Consider the following 15,442-nt stretch of genomic DNA (forward strand, 5'->3'; position numbering starts at 1 on the left):
TGAATAATCACCCAGACACCAAGGCACACAGATCACATATGCTATGTGTCTATCAACATAAAATTATTACGCAAACATAATGGTCTTTAAATACTCTTAAATTACAAAAGAGGAACCATGATTACAAGGAAAAGAATGTAGTCAATGCTCCACTGTTTTCTCTGTTTAGAGAATGGTAGTAACTGGGGGTTTTAATTCCACGACTTTTGAATAGCAATATATACCTCAATTTCTTTTTTTCTTTTAACAACAAAGAAAAACTAAATTGAGCTAATTTAAGCAAACATTTAAATCATAAAAGGAATAATAAGCATATAGGATAACTTACTGAACCCAAGAACCCTCAGAACTTTTATCTATTCTTCTATAAAAACACACTTCTCTCCACTGTGCTTTTGCCTGTCCCCACCACTAAAGTGCGTATGTCCTCTTTCTCCAGCTGACCAGCTTAGACTGTCACTGAATTTCAAGGAATTCAGTGATTCATGATTAGCCCAGCCTGGGACCGTCTTCTCCCCCAGATCAAATCAGCTATGGATGGAGGAGCAGGGTCATGAACCCACTCTGCATATGTTGGGGTGGGATGAGATAGGGTTCTAAGCAGGTGAACTCGTGACCTAGGCATATCCCAAAAAGTACCTACCACACTATATTAAAATATCTTAAAATTCAAGTAAAACTTGAAGTTAGCTAGTCAAAACAAATCTTAGTTTGGGCCATATGATATTTCTAAAATAATTAAACATCATTTAATTACATAGTAATTCTATAGCAGAAAGGAAAAAAAAAAGAAAAAAAACCCTATACAATGGGAAATATTGTCCTTAGGGTACACCTCAGTGGTTGGATTCTTTTGGGAAGAAAAGGGATTTTTTTTTTTTTAAGTTAACAAAAGCTTGTGACTATAGGAACTTGTTTTGCCTAATTGTTCAGCAACACTGCGCCTTGAGCTCTTTGGAGCAGAAGCTATGCGTGTACAAATCTAACAGTTACACTTGTCTCAGTATTATCTGAGTCTCTGGTAAAGGTTAGACAATTGCTGAAAGGTTGGGTGATTCTAACTGATGGAACTAATGTCCATTTTCGTAAAAGCAGACATTTTGGAAGTATCCCAATCTCTATCACGATGAATCAACTTAGAAGTCATTTACCATGCTCTCCTTTCTGATTCTTCCACCAACAACACTCCTGAGTTACCATCTTATGTGGATACACACAAACATCTATTTAAAATAAATAATTAGCATTTTTATTTTGGAGATGGGCTCATCATCTTTCCTTTGCCTGAATTTTCATTCTCTAACAGGCAGTTTGATCACCTCAGTGTCAGATACTTGATACAGTCCCACTTACTTGGGTGCATGTCCCTGTACTAATTATGGAAAGAAGGGGGAAAACCCTGTTGGATTTAATGATTTGAAAAAGAAGTTAGAACAAATTTACATAAGCAACAACTCAAAACATGCTTCATAATTACAGATATATGCAGATGTACATAAAGATATGGAGCGCTGACAGGAAATAAAATTCAGAGACAAAAATCTCCAAGTAACCAAACATTTTTATTTTTTCCTGGTTTAGCCCAATCAATACTGATCCCTCAAGGCTGATTTGGTTCAGATAGAGTCTTAACTTAGAAGCCTCCATAAACAGCACCTGAAAGCCTTCCCATGAACATAAGGCATGTTTATTTATCACATAGAAAGAGCTTCCATTGTATCACAGCTTACTTTTGGTCTTAAACTATTTATCTTTTGTCTTTCACACTGTCTGACTTCCCAATAGGAGATTTAAGGGAGGTGGCAACCTTTCCCAATGGTGAAGTTCTAAGAAGTGCTCAGCACTTTATACATGATATCTCATTTAATCTTTATAGTAACCTCATTGTATACATGAGGAAACTGAAGCTATGGGATTGTTGCTTGCTACTGATTATCCCTCTGATGTATATATGAATACATATATATGTATGTATGTGTATATATGTAATTTATCTATACTCACACTTTTTCCACCATAAGAAACTGAGAAGGGGGGTTTTATCTAGTGAAGAAGTATCTTTGTGTGAAATACATATGACATTCAGTGTTGTTTCTGTACCAAATGATAATTAAATGTAAGGGCTCTGATGGAAAAAGAACACAAGAAGGCAATATATATAAGTTCTAGATTTGGCTTAGTGTAGGAGTTAAGTGCAGGATTTGGGGCCAATAAGAACATTTTGTTTTCTAATTCTGTTTATCTAATGTGTCCTCTCATCCCCCTCTATATACTATCCTTTTTATATATTTTTAAAGATTTTATTTATTTATTTGAGAAAGAGAGAGAGGGCACAAGTAGGCAGAGTGGTGGGCGAAGGGAGAGGGGAAAGCAGACTCCCCTCCGAGTGGGGAGCCCGATGCGGGGCTGGATCCCAAGACCGTGGGATCGTGACCTGAGCCGAAGGCAGACGCTTAACCGACTGAGCCACCCAGGCGCCCCTCCTTTTTATATTTTTTATTTTAACAATAAATAATGGATATTAAATATGCTATAAATATAAAATAAATATTTTCCTTAATGATTTCTTTCCCACTTGTTTGGAAACTAAAGGAAAGCAAATACCTCCCCTATCTCTTTCACTTCTATATCCCCCATGCTTGGACTGGTCCCTGAAATTTAGTAAGCACTCAATAAATAATTGTCAGGTAAATGAATGAAAAAAAGAGCACAGGTACAAAGCCTACCCCTTCACAGTATTTTTTTTTCTCTGTGAAGTCATTATCTGTTTACTCATATATGTCTCCTGCTGGGAACTGGCATGGGGATATCTTCACAATTATATACCCATTGCCTGAAAAAGTGTCTACCCCTGTCATATGATAAGGCCTTAAGAAAAATTGTCGGGCGCCTCGGTGGCTCAGATGGTTAGGTGTCTGCCTTCGGCTCAGGTCATGATCCCAGGGTCCTGGGATCGAGTCCCACATCGGACTCCCTGCTCCTTGGGAACCTGCTTCTCCCTCTGCCTCTCTCTGTCTGTCTCTCATGAATAATAAAAATGAAAAAAAAAATCTTTAAAAAAAAAAAAGAAAAGAAAAATTGTCATGGGAGCCCGGCTGGCTCAGTCAGTTAAGCGAACGACTCTTGATTTCAGCTCAAGTCATGATCTCAGAATGAGATTGAAACCCGCGTCGAGCTCCGTGCTCACTCGGGAGTCGGCTTGAGATTCTCTTTCTCCCTTTCCCTCTGCCCCTTCCCCCTGATGTGCTCTCTCTCGCTCTCTAAAAAATACAAATAAAAACCTTTTAAAAAGTTGTCAAGGGCGCCTGGGTGGTTCAGTCGTTAAGCATCTGCCTTCGGTTCAGGTCATGGGGTCCTGGGATCGAGCCCCACATCGGGCTCCCTGCTCAGCAGGAAGCCTGCTTCTCCCTCTCCCATTCCCCCTGCTTGTGTTTCCTCTCTCGCTGTGTCTCTCTCTGTCAAATAAATAAATAAAATCTTTCAAAAAAAAATAGTTGTCAAAAAGTCTGGAACAAAGGGCTGTTCACTTCATTATCATCCTGAAGCTGTTCACATGGGAAGTAGGTTTGAATATCAGTGTATGTTTCTTCAACATGCACAGAACAATCACAGATGACTATGGCTGAAAATAAACCAAAGGAAACTAAGGAAAATAAAAAGCACAATAAATATTTTTCAGTGTTTCAAGTTTTTTGAGGCATCCTGAATTTCTTGGGTGTATGAAAGAATGAATATGTGAACTAAAAAACAAACAAAAACCAAAAACAATTATTAAGTAAATGCTAGCCCTTTGTTGGTCTGTAACGCTATATGCCCAAGCCAGATGAGTTTGTGTCCTGTGCCATTAGACCAGAACTTGTTCATTTTATGTTCTGTTTCCTTCCTTAGTCTGTGAATTTCTGGTATGTACTGGTGATGAACGATGAACACACAGAGAGGAGATATCTGCTGTTTTTCCTTCTGAGTTGGGGAATTCCGGCCTTTGTGGTAATTCTCCTCATAGTTATTTTGAGAGGAATCTATCATCAGAGCATGCCACAGATCTATGGACTCATCCACGGTGACCTGTAAGTACATCCAGGCAGAACTCATTGCCTCCTTAGCCTTCGTGTACCCAGATAGCTTTGTTAGTAGATGGTGAAGCAGTTGACTAAGCAGTATGACCGAACAAGAAACACTAGGCCGACCTCTGCTTTCCCACCAGACTGACTGAATCTCTACTTCCTCTAATTATCCCTTTGAGTAAGAAACCGTTGCCTTTCTAGTTCCTCTGTTGGATACAATTTTCTCAGGTGAGTTGATGTATTAGATAATTCACAGTAATTTGTACCTTAACATTATTAAGTTTATTAGATTAAGACAAAAATACCTAGTAAAATCAGGGAACTATAAAAGTTTTGATAAAGAACAGAATCAGTGAAAAATATGGAGTGTGGCATATTATCTAAGGAGTCTGATATTTTGGGGGAGGGTGGGAGGAGAGGATGGCAGTCCCTGTCATCCATAACATCCTTAAATACCAAAAGACTGTACCAGAGGGAATGGAGAGTGTCTGCAAAAGGACACAGGAAGGAGGAAGGAGACAGGGTCAACTAAGACCTTCTTATATGTTCTTACTGAAGTACACTAATAGTCTTAAAATGTAACAAATCTTTATACACACACATATATACATGTCTTAATCCTGAATCTGGTATCTTACAGCTTTGAGGACTACTCAACCCCTTTTATTGATTCCACATGCAGAGGAAGAAAAAAACCTTTATAATAATAAAGTTTAATCATCTCCCTTGGTGTAATGAGGATTAGAGGGGGAAAGCAACATTTCTAAATAAGAAAGAATAACCTATTCACAATCTTATGATGACAATATCACCTAATTATCTCACAGGTTATTGTGAAGATAAAAATTAGTTAATTGATGTGAAAAATCTTTGAAAGTAAAAGTTCTATATAAGCAGAAGTCATTTCAATTTCATTATTGCTTCTGATCAGTTATAATTGTCCATTATTACTTAATAAATGTTATTGATGTATGCAAATGTATTTCCACAAATGGGCAATCACACACACATATCCCACACTACGTTCAACCAAGGAAACTAGCTATGTAATATGCACACACCCACTGAGATGCCATATATAGTAAATTTTTATTGAGATTCATTAAGATTCCCTCATACTGATTATAGCATTGTAATGTATTTTGTGCATATAAAATTCTAAAAGCCTAATCTTCTAGAAGGGAATTATTGTTTATTAAATTATTTTAAAAATTATGACATTTTGTTACTTAAATCTTGGGCAGCCCAGGATTAATTTCAGAAAGTTTGACATCATTCTTTGTCACATACCAAATAACCATGAGACAAACCCTGGTGGCCAGCTGCCCATCCCTTTCAAGAGCTTCCTGGCAAGACAAGACTTATCTGGCAGCAGTTTTAGCATGTGTACCCACCCAGCCTTGATAAATGGGACCTGATGAAAGTGATATTAATTAAAAGGAACTCTTTTGGGCGCCTGGGTGGCTCCGTTGGTTGGGCAACTGCCTTCGGCTCGGGTCCTGAACCTGGAGTCCTGGGATTGAGCCCTGCATCGGGCTGCTAGGCGGGGGCTCTGCTTCTCCTTTTCCTTCTCCCGCTCCCCCCACCTTTGCTCTCTCTCTCTCATTCTCTCTCTCAAATAAATAAATAAAATCTTAAAAAAACAAAAGGAACTCTTTTGGTGCTTGTAAAGGGATTTTTAAGGAGGGAAATTATTATACAAGAATGTCCAAATTGACTGACTATTAAAATATTTGCCTTCTGAGGCTTTTGGAAAAAGTTTTCTTTATTATCAGCTCAATTATAATAAGTGAAATGCAAAATACATTAACCTCTACCTGGTTTTAATATGAGAGGGATTAGACCAAAAGTGACTGAGTTTTGTAAGTATTACAGGTTACTTGTGTCCTCCATTCACATAGAATTCCTAAATCATCTCTATGTAAATTTATTATAGTTTTTAAAAAGATTTTTAAATCTGTATTTTTACTATCACTTTAATCTCAATATAAGGATGCAAATTACTATATTATTTATGTAAAATCTTGTATACCTAGATCATTTAAAAACATACCTTTTCTCTCAGAGTAATGATAGGATTTGTGATGGTGTGAAAAAGCAGCTCGTTTGTTGTGCAGTGGTTACTTCATAGTAATAAACAATTTCTTTTGAGTTAAGAATTATCTCTAAATAGATCTCTAATGCATCGATATGTAGAAATTGCTTTTTTAAAAATGTTTTTGTGAAATTTTGGAATCAAGATTATGATAATTTCATGACAACAGGTAGGAAGTGATCTCTCTTCTCCTATTAGCTGGAAAGGTTTTCAAGTTTGGTGTTATTTCTTCCTTAGTATTTTTTTTTTAAGTAAGCTCTGTGCCCAACATGGGGCTTGAACTCATGACCCCAGGATTAAGAGTTGCATGCTCGTGGTGCCTGGGTGGCTCAGTCCTTTAAGCGTCCGACTCCTCGGAGCAGGGCTCTTGTGTGCTTGCGTGAGTGTGCACTCTCTCACTCTCTCTCTCTCTCTCTCAAATAATTAAGTAAATCTTAAAAAATAAAAGATCCTGATTTCATTTCCTTTTGATATATAGGAAGAGGTAAGATCTCTGGATCATCTGATAGTTCTATTTTTAAGTTTTTAGGAACCTCCATACTGTTTTCTCTAGTGGCTGTGCCAGTTTGCGTTCCCACCAACATTCTGTGATCTTTATTATTTCCTTTCTTCTGCTAACTGTGGGCTGAGTTTGTTCTTTTTTTCTAGTTCCTTGAGGCGTTGTTAATTTGTTAAGTTGTTAAGTTGTTAATTTGACATCTTTCTTTTTTTCTAATGTAAGCATTTATCGCTATAAATGTCATCTTAGAACTGTTTTTTCTGCATCCCATGTTTTGGTATTTGTGTCTCCATTTTTGTTTGTTTCAGGATACTTTTTTATTTCCCTTTTGATTTCTTCTTTTACCCATTAGTTATTCAGGAGTATATTGCTTAATTTCCACATGTTTGTGAACTTTTTAGTTTTCTTCCTGTTACTGATTTCTAGTTTCATACCATTGTGGTTGGGAAAGATATTTGGTATGATTTCAATCTTCTTAAATTTGTTAAGACTTGCCTTGTAGCCTAATACATGATCTGTTCTGGAGAATGTTCTGTGTGCACATTAGAAGAATGTATACCCTGCTACTATTGGATTGAATGTTCTGTATATATCTGTAGGTCCATTTAATCTAACTATAGTTCAAGTCCAACATTTTCATATCAATTTTCTTACTGGATGATAAATCCATTGTTAAAAATGGAATATTGAAGTTCCCTACTATTATTTTACTGTTTATTTCTCCCTTCAATCTGTTAGTATTCCCTTAATATATTTGAGTGCTCTGACACTGGGTACAGATGTATTTATGATTGTTATATACCCACTTGAGAATGGACCCTTTATCATTATTATATCGTGGCTTTCTTTATCACTTGTTACACCTTTTGAGTTGAAGTTTATTTTGTCTGATATAAGTATAACCATCCCCCCACTAACTTCTGGTTTCCACTTAATGGAATATCTTTTTCACTTTTTTACTTTGAGCCCATGTATGTCCCTGAAGCTGAAGTGACTCTCTTATAGGCCGCATGTAATTAGATCTTTTTTTTTTAATCCATTCAGCCACTCTGCCTTTTAATTGGAGAACAGAGTTCATTTATATTTAGAGTATATATTGATATGTAAAAACTTACTAATTCCATCTTATTGTCTTCTGACTTTTGTAGTTTTCATATTCCTTTCTACTTTCCTTGCTGTCTTCTTTTATTAATTGATGGTTTTCCTTAGCGGTATATTTTGACTCCCTTCTTTTTATCTTTTGTGTGTCTACTGTAGGTTTTTGTTTTGTGGTTACCATGAGGCTTACATAAAACAACATCTAGGGTGCCCGGGTGGCTCAGTCGTTAAGTGTCTGCCTTTGGCTCAGGCCCTGATCCCAGGGTCCTGGGATCAAGACCCACATCGGGTTCCCTGCTCGGCGGGAAGCCTGCTTCTCCCTCTCCCACTCCCCCTGCTTGTGTTCCCTCTCTCGCTGTATCTCTCTCTGTCGAATAAATAAATAAAATCTTTAAAAAAAAAAAAAATCTAGATGTAACTATTTTATGCTAACTAAAACTCAACTTTAATCACATGCACAAAGTCTACCCTATCATTTTACCCCTCCTTTTGCAACTTGCCTCTTTTTACATTGAGTATTCATTTAAAAATTCGTGAGGTTGTAGTTATTTTCAGTCCTTTTTTTCTTCAGCCTTTATGCTAGAGTTATATGATAAATATACCATGATAATACAGTATTGAGAATTCTGAATTTGACCATATAGTTACCTTTACCAGTATACTGTATATTTTCATATATTTTCAGGTAACCAATTAGCATCCTTTCATTTCAGCCTGAAGAACTCCTCTCACCTTTTTTCATAAGGCAGGTCTAGTGGTGATGAAGTCCTTCGGCTTTTATTTTTGTGGGGAAATCTTTATTTCTCCTTCATTTCTGAAGAATAATTTTGCCTGATAGGGTATTCTTGATCCACACATTTTTTTTCCTTTCAGCATGTTGAATATATCATCCCACTCTTTCCTGGCCTGCAAGGTTTAAGCTGAGAAATCCACTGATAGCATTAGGGGGCTTCCCTTGTAAGTTACAAGCTTATTTCCTGTCTCTGCTTTTAAGATTCTCTTTGTCTTTGAATTTTCATACTTTTATTGTAATGTGTTTTGGAAAAGTTGAGTTTGTTTAGGGACTTATATATGCAGAATTCCAATAAACATCTTTACCAGAATGACACACAGCTATCTTATATTTAACCTCTTTAAAATTGATCTTCTAAATGTGTGCTTTGACCTACATTTCCTAGGAAAGATACACCATCCACCCAGGTACCCACACTGTGAACTTGTTTTTCTACTTCTTTTTTCTTATACTTCACATGCTATTAATCACCTAACTCCTAAATGTCTTCCTAATTCACTTTCTTGTTTTCATCTTCATCTCTCATTTCATCATTGTCTCTTCAGTTCATTTTTGTCATCTTTATCTGGTCTGTTGGGTTGCTTCCTGACTTGTGTTCTTATCTCTAATTTCTTTCTTTTTCAATCCATCTACTAAATTCTGAAACATGGAAATGATCATATCACTCTGATGCTTAAAATCCAACAGTTGCTTTTCATTACCTTCAAGATCCTGGATTGTTAGGTCATCCATAGTTGACACTAACCTGTTGAACATCTCTCACACCATCCTCCCCAGTTACCCTTTGTAACTGAATCATTTGATATTTCCCATGGTTTCTCGTGCCTATACCTTTGAATATATCTTTTATGTCTCAAATGGTTTTCTTTCCTTTTGTCTGCCTAGAAAATACCTATTTTCTTCCTCTAAACATCAGCTTAAATATCAACTCTGTGGAGTATCTAGTTTCAGATTAAATACTACCTCATATATAGCCTCATTAGACTCAGAACCTTTCAGAAATCCTGTAATTGTACCAATCATACTATATTGTGAATATTTGAAATATTCACAAATATTATGAATATTTGATGATTATGTCAGCTATATTGATTGAAATTCAGACTGGAGATCAGTGATTAGTAACTGGTAACATACGGTAAAAGTTACTAAATTTTCGAAGGGTGCAGAGCTTAATGTACTCTTTAATGTAAATATCTGAACTGGAAAAAGGAAAGCCTTAACAACCCAAGGAAGTATATAAAAGTGAGGGATTAGAAATAACTTTCATGCTTTCTCTATGCAGTAACATATTTATATTATAATTTTACATGATAATATGATTATCAAAGTGTATCTAAAATACTTGGAAGTCACCAAATAATACTGAATATCTCAACACTCTAGATACTGCATGAGGACTGTCATACCTCATAAGAAAACATTTTTTTTCTTATATATACATGAAAGATCAAATTCTAATTTGCCTTAACTAATGGATTTTTTAATCTAGATTTAAGTCCCACGACATGATCTGGAGAAAAGTCCTACAGAAATTATAAAATTTAAAATTTGCTTTTGTCTGTAAAGTAGAAAATCCAGTGTAGACTTGTTACTGCTTCTCACTGAGCCAGATGATCTTATGATTGTATGAGGAATCATACTATACTCAGAGTTAACAAAAGAAGTCTTCTTATACCTTTAATGTGTTCTTAATGAAATTTTGATCACTTTCTGAAATTAATTCTAGAAATTCTTCCAACTTTCTTTTTATCTTAATTGAACAGTGCTTAACTAAAATAAAGTCAAAGTAAAGGAAATCTGGCCTTGATTGATTTCCATTGGTTTCCAGAAATAATTCTATTGAGAATACCCAGGGTTAGTTTCTACTGAGTAGTTTATAGAGTCTCTTTGGAATTAATCATCTATTTTTCTTGGATTCGCTTCTTGGCTACTTTAGGAAAAAGAAACAAGCTAAAGAGAAATCCCTAGTCTGGTCATGCAAAGTGCCGAGGGAAGAGAATATAGAACTGAGTCAAGAGCTAGGGTGGAAGCAAAAGGAATGTAGCCCCAAGAATTGTCCCTAAAGAGATGAAAAGCCATTAATTTGGGCCCATAACTCTGTGGCTATGGAAGGATAGAGTGATTGAGAATGAGTGTCAGAGTCATGACATACACAGGAGAGGACAGTGAAGATTTTACTTCTCTCAATATTCCCTCCTTTCAGCTGCAAAACCCTGATACATTAATAAATGTCAGTAACAGTAAAACTGACATAATAATGATGATAGGTTGGTTTGTACTTCTAAAATACTTGCTTTTGGTTGCTGGAGGGGAGGGGGGTGGAGGGGTGAGTAACTGGGTGATGAACATTATGGAGGGCATGTGATGTAATGAGCACTGGATGATGAATCACAGACCTGTACTGATGAATAACAGACCCATTCCTCTGAAACCAATAGTACATTATAAGTTAATAAAAAATAAATAAATAAAATAAAATACTTGATTTTTTCTCTTTCTTGCTAATTAATATGAAGACAAACTTAAAAAAATCAGCTTATACTTATAGAAAAACTATTATGGGCAAAGACCTAAGTGAATTCTCTTCTTTTTAAGCTAAGAATTTGTTAACTCATAATGAAAAAAATCAATAACTTAATTTCAGTAGTGATTACAGTTTTTAAATATTGTAGTATTTCAGTTTTAGTATTTTAGCATCATGTTTTACTCTTGATAGTTTTAACAAATCTTAATTATAACCTTTTCTGATTATCCTGATCCTCAACTCAATTACCCATTTTATAAATTACTCAATCCTCTGAAAACAATCTAATTTTGCTAGCTGTATTAGGAGAAATGTTGTTAATATAGAGGAAAAATCTGTGTTTTCTAAATTAGAACTAAGTAGAAGTGATAGCACTCTATGGAAAGTATAGCATGTGAGAGTCTTTATTTTTATTAAATTACTTAAAAGGAGAATCATGAAAAAATGTTAATAAATATAGGGAGACTGTTTACATACTATCTGAGGATTAGAGAAAATTGCCATAAATCTATGGAGGAGGAGTATTGTCAAGATCTATTCATAGATTTGCGCAGGTGTGGGGTGTATTATTGTACATAGTTGTACACACACACACAGTATGTGTATATATATATATATGAACATAGAGATAGTAGCTTTAGACTAGCATTTTCCATTCATTCAGAGCTCCAAAATAAAGAGGTATTGTAAGTATGCTTTCCTTCAGGGTCTTAGAATAACAGTATCGAAGGGGAAGGGCTGGAAAATATCTAGCTTGCCTTAATAAAGTCCTCAAAAACATCATGATTCAAATGCTGTTCAAAGTATCTTGAACTTCTGGGGTGTCTGGGTGGCTCCCGTCGTTAAGCGTCTGCCTTTGGCTTGGGTCATGATCCCAGGGTCCTGGGATTGAGCCCCACATCGGGCTCTCTGCTCAGTGAGAAGCCTACTTCTTCCCTCTCCCTCTGCCTGCCACTCTGCCTACTTGTGCTCTCTCTGTCAAATAAAAAAAAAAGTATCTTGAACTTCTTATTCCAAATATTCAGTTTATTTGACTTTTTAGTGGGTACTGATTAACAACTCATTTCAGTTATCTTATCTCATTCTCTTATCTTGTGTTAGCTTTATCTCTCCTAGTAACAATCTTAGCTTTTGTGACTACTGCTTTATCTCTCTGAGAAAAATTCTATCTGGTGCATTGAGTTACATCCCTCATGGCTTCCAGTCCCTAGATCCTTCTCTTTTCAGGCAAGGCAGAACCTGGACAAAAGGAGAACTTTATAAAGCATTGAAGCCAGTCCCCATGCACTCCTGGAGTAATCTTTACATCATTGCAGACAAATGTTCATTTACTTTACGGTTGAACTCATCTGTGGGAAATAATTTATTTCCTCCCAGGGCTTTTTCACATACAGTAGAGATCTTGTAGATTCTGGCTCCATGTTTAGTTGCTGAGTTCATACCAAAAAACAAACAAGAAACAAAAAGTAACCTCCTATTTTCAACTTGATAAGCCTCCAGTTTGTCACAGTTCTTTTTTTTTCCCCCAAGGTAAACATTTCTGAGTTGTTCAAATATGTCCTCATATGGCATATTTTTGCATCTTTTGTCTTAGTAGTTCTCCTCAACTTGTTCTATTGATATCAATCTTTTTTTCTTCTTACATTTTATTTTTTAAATTTTAAACACAGAAAAGTTGCAGAAATCATCAGCATTCACATATACCCTTCACCCTGGGTACACACATACATATTTACATAGCCATAATGCAATGATCAAAACCAGGAGAGTAACTGTGATAAAGAAGCATTAACTAAATGACAGACCTTGCTCAGATTTCAGTTTTCTCTGCAGTGTCCTTTTTCTGTTCCAAAATCTAATGCAGGATTCCACATGTCATTGTGCCTCATTGTCTCCTCCAATCTGGTAGTTCCTATGTCTTCCCTTGTTTTTTACTTTTCATGAATACTGGTCAGTTATTTTATGAATGTCTCCAAATTTGGTTTTATTTAATCTTTTCCCATGATTAGAAGTTAGGCATTTTTTGCAAACATGTCACACAACATAAAAGTAAAAGTTTTTTTTTGTGTGTCAACATGTTTTCAGTTCTCTCGGATATATACCTAAGAGTGGAATTGTTGGGTCATATGATTTAACTTGCTGCTTTCAAAATTCTCTCTTTGTCTTTGTCTTTAAGCAGTTTAATTATGACATGACTAGTTACGGTTCTCTCTGGCTTATCCTAATTAGAGGTTGAGGTTCTTGGATGTGTAGATTAGTGTTTTTCATCAGATTTGAGAAGTTTTTGGCCATTCATTATTTCTCCAGATATTCTTTCTGCCTCTTTCTCTCCTTTTTGGGGACCCTTAATATGCATTTGTTGATAAGCTTGCCGGTGTCCCAAGGGCTCTGAGATTCTGTTGATTTTTCTTCATTGTTTTTCTTTCTGTTTCTCAAACGTGATAATCTCAACTGACCTATCTTCCTATTTACTGATTCTTTCTTCTACCTGCTCAAAACTGCTGTTGAGTCCTTGTAGTGAAATTTTTATATATCAGTTATTATACTTTTTAACTCTAGAATTTCTGTCGGTTTTTTTTTTTTAGCAATTTCTTTCTCTTTTTTGGCATTCTCCTTGGTGAAACATCATTCTTATACATTTTAGACATGGTTTCCTTTATTATTTTGAACATATCTTAAATAGCTGATTTAAAGTCTTTATCCAGGAAGTTTAACATCTGGTTTTCCTTAGTGATAATAACTATTGCTTGCTTTTGTTTTCCTGTGTATGGGCCATACTTTCTTGTTTCTTTGCATGTCTTGTAATTTTTATATAAAACTGGAAATTCTAAATATTATAATGTGGAAAATCTAAAAATTATATTCTTCCTTTTCTTCAGGGTTTGTTGTTTTGCTCATTACAGTAGTAGTAGTTCATTTATTGAGTTTTATGAACTGATTCTATAAATGTGTAAAACTAAATTCTATAAATATTCTTTGTGATATGTGACCACTGATCTATGTTCTGTTAACTTAGTGGTTAGTTAATGATTGACAGATATTTCCTTAAATGCCCACAACCAAGAAATCTCCCACTCTTTGCCAAGGGGCTCTGTGTGCATGTTAGAACATGACTTCAGCACTCCACCAGGCAGTTGACAACTTAGCCTTCACTTCCGCTTGTGTAAACATTCAAGGTCAACCAGTGATAAGATAGCCTAGGGCCTTCTCAGGTCTTTCCTGAGCATAAGCACAGATCTAGGTATGCATGTGGATTTCTAAATTCTCAGGAGCATATTAGAGCTTCTCAAAACCGCTGTGGGCATCTCATACCCCAGGTTCTCTTTCTTATTTCTTTTTTTCCCCCCTAAAGATTTGTTTGTTTATTTATTTATTGGAGAGAGAAAGAGTCCCAAGCAGACACCAGACTGAGCATGGAGCCCAACACAGGGCTCGATCCCATGATACTGAGATCATGACCTGAGCCAAAACCAAGAGTCAAGCACCCAACTGACTGCGCACCACCCCAGCTTTTCTTAAAAGTTTTTTGGTTTGTCTGCTTGCCCCAGTTGTTGTTATCCATTAACTCAAGCAGCCTTGAAGTTAAATCACTCACCTTACATTGTTTTTAATAAACAATCCCCTCCCTTCACCCCCTAATTCTTACCACCTAACCAAGGAGCAGAATTTCTGCACTGACTGGACTCTGAGACAGGTCAAATACCGAGGTCCTTACAAGTTGGGGCTTTCATTAGAAATGAAGCTTTGAGAGAACTACAGCTGCCTTCTTCTTCCCACTCAAGTTTCTTCCCTAGTGGCTACCAGATTGTGCTGGGCATGTGAGCTGTTATTTTTCAAGGCTACAAGAAACTAGAGACCAGGATATGAAACTAGAACGTGTTAAACTGCCTTGACGCTTGCTGCTCTTACTAAGAATCAGCTTTTGAGTCTTGATTCTAGTACACAAGCATTCAGCTATTAAGTAGATATGCTTGACTCTAGAACAGCCAGGTACTAAAATGCAGGGACCTAAAAAAGGTATAGTTTAACAAACTCTCTATACTCAATATGTCTGGAGATGTGGCCGTAAGATTTTCTTCTATTAGAGTGCAGTGGAAAGAACAGAAGCTTTGGAAGTAGACAGACAAGGAGTCAAATATTGGCTTTGCCATATTCTTTTTCTGTGACCCTGCACAAGTTACCCTCTGAGAGTTTAAAGTTCCCCATCTGTGGAGTAGGAATAATAAAACCTGTGTCCTAGAACTGTGGTGTGGACTGAGATGATGCATGTGTAAAACAGCAATGTGCGTGGGCAGTGCCTGGCACACCGGAAGGGTCAGTTCATGAAAGCCTCATTTACCACTCTGGGAATGTGTGGCTCATACAA

General features: G+C 36.2%; 1 protein-coding gene across 1 annotated transcript in view; it reads left to right on the forward strand.

Moving 5' to 3' along the window:
* The window catches only part of ADGRV1 (adhesion G protein-coupled receptor V1), a 502,011-nt gene that overhangs the window by 325,296 nt on the left and 161,273 nt on the right, over nt 1-15,442 (forward strand). The window contains exon 85 of the mRNA XM_028091942.2: nt 3,889-4,067. Coding sequence (XP_027947743.2) covers nt 3,889-4,067 — 179 coding nt within the window. The remainder of the gene's footprint in view (nt 1-3,888; nt 4,068-15,442) is intronic.

Source organism: Eumetopias jubatus, unplaced genomic scaffold, assembly GCF_037043125.1.
Source record: "Eumetopias jubatus isolate StellerSeaLion01/CBP00866 unplaced genomic scaffold, mEumJub1_p1.0 scaffold_5, whole genome shotgun sequence".
NCBI lineage: Eukaryota > Metazoa > Chordata > Mammalia > Carnivora > Otariidae > Eumetopias > Eumetopias jubatus.